The sequence below is a fragment of the Leptonychotes weddellii genome, chromosome 16 (assembly GCF_054177405.1).
Source record: "Leptonychotes weddellii isolate Sample4059 chromosome 16, ASM5417740v2, whole genome shotgun sequence".
Lineage (NCBI taxonomy): Eukaryota > Metazoa > Chordata > Mammalia > Carnivora > Phocidae > Leptonychotes > Leptonychotes weddellii.
The window spans coordinates 12,165,116-12,173,459 of NC_138384.1; the positions used below are offsets into that span (position 1 = coordinate 12,165,116).

At 42.0% G+C, this 8,344-nt stretch overlaps 1 protein-coding gene across 1 annotated transcript in view; it reads right to left on the reverse strand.

The window, feature by feature from the left end:
- Window positions 1–8,344, reverse strand: part of HYDIN (HYDIN axonemal central pair apparatus protein) — a 364,500-nt gene that overhangs the window by 63,342 nt on the left and 292,814 nt on the right. Inside the window, exons 55-59 of the mRNA XM_081806373.1 lie at window positions 7,638–7,737; window positions 5,629–5,728; window positions 3,742–3,910; window positions 3,041–3,279; window positions 1,159–1,276 (exon numbers count right to left, since the gene is read on the reverse strand). Of these exons, the coding sequence (XP_081662499.1) occupies window positions 1,159–1,276; window positions 3,041–3,279; window positions 3,742–3,910; window positions 5,629–5,728; window positions 7,638–7,737 (726 nt within the window). The remainder of the gene's footprint in view (window positions 1–1,158; window positions 1,277–3,040; window positions 3,280–3,741; window positions 3,911–5,628; window positions 5,729–7,637; window positions 7,738–8,344) is intronic.

Here is an 8,344-nt window from a genome sequence, read left to right on the forward strand (position 1 = left end):
GCTCTGACACTGCTCTGGCAAGGGACATGGGAGCACTGCCTCATTGCTGCCAGGTGGGGGTGGTGGTCCTGATTTCCCACTTGGACTTCTCACAACTGCCTGACAGGGGTGGCAGTTCCTGTTGCCCACTAGTCCTAGACAGATACCTCCCTGGTGGGGAGGGGTAGAGTGCCTTGCTGCTGTTCTGCTGGTGCCTTAGGGTAGGGAGGCCCATTGTGGGGGAGGGAGGGACATCTCATTACCATTGGTTTGGGGTGGAAGTCAAGGCTTCCCACGTGGTGGCTTCATTGACAATGATGGAGGTGGGAGGGGATAATGAAAGCTCTAGCTCCCTACTGGGCATTCTTGAACACAACAGGGGGTTGGGGCACCTCATGACAGCTTGGATAGAGTATAAATCTAGACTCCCCAATGGCCTTTGCTAGCAGGGATTGGGTAGGGCCACAAAGATTTTCCTGTTGCATTTGACTGTAATAGAATAGTTCTTATCTGAAAGTTTTCTATCTTGCTAGGCTCCTCTTTTCCTGGTCCTTTGGCTAGTAGGAGCAGGCTTTTTGGGGGCTTTTTTTTTTGGTCTCCGTCTATTGATGTTTCTCGGTTGCTGGCTCCTTTAGCACCCAGTTTTAGATCTATGAAGCAAAAAGGAAACTCAGGGAACTCACCATTGTGATGTTCATTGGTCCCAAGGACCCCAGCTGGTCTGATTTTTTTTCTCCCTACCTTTTAGGCTTCTAACATTTGTTTTGCACGTGATGTGCAGGGTTTTTATTTGTCCTTAGTTGGGCAGAATAAAGAAAGGTATATCTACTTCATCTTACTAGAGCAGAAATTTTAAAATCTGCTCTTATTTAAGCCAGTCCAAATGGGCTTTGTTTCTTATAAACAAATGATTCTTGATTAAAATATATATGAAGAGCTGAAACTTAATTTTAAGGCAATGAGAGCAAATGAAGGTTTTAAAACAGAAGAGGATCTCCAAATTAAAAGTCAACGCCTTGCCTGAAAATGAAAGTGATATTTCAACAGAACTAGTATTCCTGTCACAGTAGGTTCAGATCCTGTTAGCCTAGGGAGGTATCTGTTGCAAGAACTAGGCAGGAGGGAACTAGTTGGAAGGTGGCCTTACAGGGTTCCTTTGAGAAGGAAAAGGGTGCTCACCTGGTTTGTGATGTTTACTTCTTTCTGAACAGCATCAGAGAACTTAGCTGCTTTGGAAGGGCTAGCTTTGTAGAAGTTCTCGCTTTCCCGGGATCTTGCATGTCTAACATGGCTGACTCTGATTAAAGAAGCAAGAGTACACCCTCAGGTTGGGGTGGTGACATTAAATACCATCTGTCAGCTAATTGTATGGTCTCTTCTCTTAGGAATGGGGGAGATAGCCAAGGGGGCATCTGGGAAAGTCAGCTTATTTATCATTAGCCAACCTCATTTAACAATTGTACAAAAACTATGTAGTCATTGGACTTATTAAATATGATTCATAAGGACACTGAAAATTACTGCAAGAAAACAATAATGTATAAGTGTTTACTTGAGTTCTCTGGAAAGCAGTGTGTGAAAATTATTTATAGAAAATCATCTGCAGAAAAATCTTTAACCTGATCTTACTTTAAAAAATGAAATGTCAAATAAATTTAAATTCTGTCCCTTTTCTTCACATTTATAGTCATGGTGTTTTCAAACTGAGTTTAAGCAATAGCTCAAACATAGGTTCTGGTAGCTGTTTACTTCACTTGAAGCTCGTTTACCCAATAATTAGTTTGTCTAGAGGCCAGTTAACCTACCATGTCAAATGCATTTGAGGTGCAATCTTAAACTTTTGAGAGTTTTATATAGTTCAGCATTTACTTGCTTAATGACCAGAACAACTAAAAAGTTCAACCCCCTTTTAATATTTTGCATTAATTTGTACACACTAAGATAAAAAACAAATTATAATTAAAAACAATTTAAAGCAAACACAAATACATCATAATGTCTATAAACACTATTAAATTATTATAAAATAAATGCTAAAAAAGTGAATAAATTAAGTTGAAATTAAATTTGGAAGAGACTTTATTATTTTTTTTTTTGTGTGAAGCAAATATTAGTATTAATAAGCAAGAATCATTCACCAACCTTTATTATAAAAGCCACTGAGAAAAAAGGCTAGGCCTTTTTTTTTTTCTCTTTTCCAAAAGAGATTTTAGATAGCTTAACCCAAAATTTCTTAATAGATTCAAACTTAGCCACAATGGAAGAGAATATCTACAAAAATGCAAAACAATTACAAACAAGGTATTTCTGATTTGAAACAATTAACTGGAAGTCAATTTTAAATTAATTAATTAATTAATTAATTAGGGAGTCAATTAGTCAGGACAAGGAGACTTGGGAACTGGTAAAACTATCCCTAATTTGCCAAAAAAGAATATGACCGCCAAAAGCACTGAAAAAGGTAAATTATTTTAGTGAATTGATTAAGAGCTGCCTTGTGAAGAATACAGAATTTTGCCATTGGAACAACTAAGTGAGCTGTTGTGACAGTGTCTTCATGTGGAGGTGAAAGCAGGCCCAGTAGATGGAAGGCAGCAGTGTGCTTCTCTCATCTACACTTCTGGGGTACCTTCTGCCACCCCCCACATGAAGCACAGCTCTGATTTCTTTTGACTTAGCTCATGGTTATACTAGTCCCCCAGTATCCTACAGGACAATAAATAGGACAATGACTTACTGTGAGTCCTGTAGCATGCTGGAAGCGCCAGGACAATAGACACAACCCCACACGGAAGACTTTACATTTGTTCAATTAAATCTATCACGTGTGTGACAGCAGTAAGAAAGCATATGAAATCTGAGGGCAGAGATGCGGGTTCAGAACTGAGATCTACTGATGATTTCTTGCCTGATCTTAGCCGAGCCATTTCTAAACCTTAGATGACCTCACCCCACAAAAGGGGACTGGGTGAATTTAGATAAAATATATGAAAGCTCTTTGTAAAACACAATGCACTAATTAACCAGGGAATGGCATGAGTTAAGTAAAGACTTGTCTTACGCTTTCTTTTGATGAATGGGGCTCTCCCCGGTCAGCCTATAGAGGGCATACTTGAAGTCAGTAACACCTTGGTTTTCTATGGTGAAGGTGGTGCTTTTCCGAGTGCCACAGATCAAAGCCCCAAAGTTGATGATGGCGGAGGGGCTGATGTTGTATTTGGAGTACACTGCATTCACAGAAAACTTAATTGGGATGCTGGCAATGATTTCACCTCCTTCTGTGATACTGGGCTCAATAATCTAGAAAGGGAAAAATGATTGGGAAGATGTCAGCCACTATGCTGAAGAATTTCCAGGACGGTCTACTTCATTCTTTGTTTTCATCACTGACATGAAACCAATTGCATTCTTTCATTTTTTTATATTATCGCATCAACAGTATTAGCAAATACTGATATCAAACTTACTATGTATCAGCCATGGATCAACGTGGACCAACCTGACCTCCTCTTTCACTTCCCCACTCTTCTCTTGCACTTGATGACTGAGCTCAGCACCTTTGGTGCTCCCCAAAATCAGGGGCTCTATTGCCTGTCTGGCACTTCTCGATTCCTGATGACTTTGCACACCCCCCACCTGACCTACTCCTGCCTGCTAGTTGGGGACCAAACCCTTCTTCAAAAAGAAGACCATGTAGTCTTCTTTTTGACATGAGTCCCACAATCCTGCCACCGAGTGAATCCTCCCTTTGAGCTGTTTTACCTGACAGCGAAGAACTGGCTGGTGCTCAATCTTCACTTCCTTTTTAGCACGAAATAACACCTGGACAGTTGTGGGCTTTTCTGTTGAGGTTAATGAGCCCTTCTTGGGTTGGACTGAGATCATAGAATTTACATTGGTTGCCAAAATCCCTAAGGAGTCCACAGAAAAGCTGAATAATAGGAATGAAAGGTCAGTGGAAGCCATTATGGGGAACCCAAGATACTAGAGAGGAGACTCCAGACTGTTGAGTGTCTGCCATGTCTCTGGTCCTGCTTAAGCACTGTGTCTAGAAATGCCCACTATGCTTTGTACTCTGTGAGCACCCCTCCGCAGCCAGGATTGATTAGGCCAGGGAGTGATGCTTGAGGCAACGATAGCCATTTCTAGCCTGAGGTCACGAGGTGCCTTTGCAGGAGATCTCTGTCCAACAGGGACACTTGATGCTGGATACGGACCAACTAAATGAATTCATCTCTCTCTCTCTCTCTCTCTTCCTGTTTCTCTATCACTCTATCTCCCTTCCTCCCCTCTCTGAGCCTGAATACAGCACACACACACAGGGAACAGTGATGCAGAAGCCAGGGGATCTAAAGAAAGAGAGAAAGTGGGGGGCAGAAGCCATTTAACAGAGGTACTTGAAAAGGGAGGCCACGGCCCAATGGGAATGAGATGGGAAGCCATAGAGAGCAGATGACTCGTGAGAATGGCAGAGGGACTGGAGCAGGAGCAAGAAACTTAAGCGGAGGTGGGACAGCTGGAGTTACTGTGGGGACCTAAATGTCATCCCCATGCTCCAGAAGACTTGGCCGCTCCATTGCTACATGCTTGGTGCCTGAGCTTCCTCACTTCTCCGCAAGTCCTTTCAATAAATTTTGATCACCTGCTCCATCCTGAGGGTGACTGGTCCATGTAATCTACAAGAGCAGAACTAACGCTCCGTGATAACCTACAACAAAACTCCTAAGATGGCAAGATTCCACTCAGTGCTAATTCCAAGGCGACAGTGGCTTTCTTCTAAGCTTGTTAAGCTTCTATTTATATTTATATATTTTAATTTATGGGTCTAGTAATGGTAGCCCTGAGGTAGGACCTCTCTCACTTCAGCCTTCTTTTAGCTGAAATGAAGCTATCATGAATGCACGGAATTTCTTCTAAGTCTGTGAGGGGGGAGTCCCTTTATCAACTGCAAATTCTTCCAGGAGAAGGATCATCTTCCATAGAATAGATTGGCCATGGCTGCTGGCACTGCTTCTAAGGGTTGTGTGGCCCTGCCTGGGTGACCTCCTCCCTCTCCCCACCCAGCACCACCCTTTCCTCTCTGAGAAATCTCTTATTTAGTGCTTCATTTTTCATCTCAAGAGATGAGCACAAGCTGGAGCTCCATTCCATCAGGCCACCATTTGGGTTCTATAACACAGTGGTTCTTAGTATTAAAAAAAGAAAATTGGAAAAATCCCTCTTTTTCACATGAAATCTTATGTGGAATGCCAACTTACAAAACAGATAGGAGCCAAAAGGAGGGCAGGACAGCTGAAGGCCAGGTCCCCATCTCTAGTCTCTCCTTCCACCCACAGGACCTCCCCTCACCTAGGACTTCTTCCTCCCGACCTCTCCCTCTGAGTCTCTCTCCCACCCTCAGATCCCTGTGGCTCCGGGTGCTTTGAGAGGGACTTTAAGGGTTCCTGTAAAGCCACAGAGTTGAAAGCAGTGTGAAAATCCCTGCTCTTAGCAGTTGGAATTCCATTCATTTGAAGCCTGAGAGAGGCTACAAGCAGAGATGGTTCTTACGATTTCCTCAATCAAGTTTCTGTTTTTTATCACCCAGACAACACTTTTCTTCCCATCAGCGGAAGTAGATGACCATATGCGTGATGGTTTCCAGGTTACCTGAACATGATCTCATACTTCCCACGGTTCTTCAGTTGCAGGGGCTGCTTTGCCTCTTCCATGACCTTCACAATCCCAAAATCGAGGCCTCCTTCAGCTCCTGCAGAGGCCAGGGGCCAGCGTGGGGAGGGGAAGTGGAGGGCGTGGGAGTAAGAAGTAGGGAGTTGAAGTTCACATGGAAAATCCATGGTGACAAGTTTAAAGAATTTGTTTTCTGAAAACACTGAGGCTGAAAAAACCTCCTGTAATTGATTCTCAGCAAACAAACAATAGACTGCTCCTGCACCTACTTCAACTTGGGTAGCTCCCTCTGGCTTCCATTTTAGGACTACCATCCTTCCTTTCATGCTTTCCCTTAGCTAAAATTTCTGGTATTTAAAAAAATTTTTTTGCATCAGGTGTGTAATAAACATAGTTAGAATATTACATATAAATTTGTATTGTTTTACTTAGCACTGCATCATAAGCATTTCCCCACATAATTAAAAACTCCTTGGGTGATAGACATTGGGGAGGGTATGTGCTATGGTGAATGCTGTGAATTGTGCAAGACTGTTGAATCACAGATCTGTACCTCTGAAACAAATAATACAATATATGTTAAGAAAAAAAAAAGAAGAAGATAGCAGGAGGGGAAGAATGAAGGGGGTGGAAATCGGAGGGGGAGATGAACCATGAGAGATGATGGACGCTGAAAAACAAACTGAGGGTTCTAGAGGGGAGGGGCGTGGGAGGATGGGCTAGCCTGGTGATGGATATTAAAGAGGGCACGTTCTGCATGGAGCACTGGGTGTTATGCACAAACAATGAATCACGGAACACTACATCAAAAACTAATGATGTAATGTGTGGTGATTAACATAACAATAAAAAATTAAACAAAACTCCTTATAAATGTGATCTTAATGGTTATATAATATACCATGATATACTGTTCTATAATTTATAATATTATTTCTATGGTAATAGTGTTCCATTCTTGATAGGTATTTAGGTTATTTTCAATCTTCCATTATTACAAATAATGCTGCAATAAATATCTTTGTACATAAGACTCATGACATATAAGCAAACAGGCAGCTCTCATCTTCTCTGAATCTTGCTGAGAAGGAGAGCAATCAGAAGAAGGAAGAGTAACAAAGAACTGCATGCTAAAAGGGAGGGATCTAACCTGGCTGTGAGGGCAGTGTGGTGGGCAGAAAGAATAATGCCCTGTGCCCCCAGAAGTTGTCTGTGTCCTAATCCCTGGAACCTGTGAATATGGTAGGTCACATGGTAAAGGGGGATGATGGATGGAGCTAAGGTTGCTAATCAGCTGACCCTATCTATCTATCTATCTATCTATCTATCTATCTATCTATCTGTCATTTGACTTTAAAATAGAAAGATTATCCTGGATTCTGTGGGTGGGCCCAATGTAATCACAACACAAGTAGAAGAGGGAGACAGAAGTGGGAGAACCAGAGAGATGGTGGCGTGAGAAGGATCTGACCCAGTGTCGCTGGCTTTGAAGATGGAGGAAAAAGGATCATGAGCCAAGGATGCAGGTAGCTTCTAGAAGCTAGAAAAGGCGAGGAAATGGATTCTCCCCCAGAGCCTCCAGGAAGGAATGTGGCTCTGCGGACACCTTGATGTTAGCCCAGTTAGATCAGTTTTGGACTTCTGACCTACAGAACTGTAAGATGATAAATTTGTATTGTTTTAAGCCACACAGTTTGTGGTAATTTGTTACAGCAGTGATGGAAGACTAATGCAGGTAGGGAGATAGGTACTTATTCTTGGATGGCTGTTCAGAAAAGAGCTCTGCCAACAGGGCCGCCCCCTGTCATCTCCCGTTGGAGAAAATTAAGATTCGTAGTCATGTTGCCGACATTACTCTGGGACTTGCATTACTATTTGATGAAATTCCACGCCCTCCCCAACAACCACTAGTCTTCCTCAACATAAGAAATACATTGCACTAAAAGATGTGACTTCTAAACACCCATTCCTTGAAGGGGTCAACAGACCTTTGGGGAAGGTGATGTCCAAGGCGACGTCGTAAGACTCTGCAAAGACCAAGATGTTTTCAATCTGAACAACACCAATGAGATTGTCTGCATCCAGAACCTGTTAGGGTAAAAGGGACTCTTCAGTAAAAGAAAGATCCACAGGGGGCTTGGAGCTTGAACTATGTACCACGCAGCTGGAATGATGAAGGAGGAGATATGGTAGAGAATGTCTTAAAAGTGTATTTAGCTTTTGTCTTCACTGAGCATTTGGTATGATTAGTGTTCTCATAACACTCTTTGGGAAATGCCAGTGTGGACAATCAATATAAGAATGGGGAAAAGGGACTGCATTTTTCATCTTGTCCACTTATGAGGTTTAAATTATTTGCGTGATTTTCACTGCATTATTGAAGTTGGGGCTATGAGTATACATTGCAGAAAAGTGTTCTTTGGGACTTTTAAATAAAATAAACCTGAAGAGCATTTTTCTGAGAGGTGAAATGGAAAACCTGCACACTGTAAATCATCCTTGCTTTACTAATTTTATAAATCTGAATTCTTCTGTTCTTTGTTTCTGGTTCAACCTGTAGAAAAAGTGCTAGATTTTCATAGAATGTAAGTGTTCAATGTTTCTCTCCAGGAAATTTCACATGTTTTATTTAAGTGGACACCTTCGCTATTCAAGTTGGAAATGTAAAAAAAAAGCAAGCCTGCACCTGTCCCCC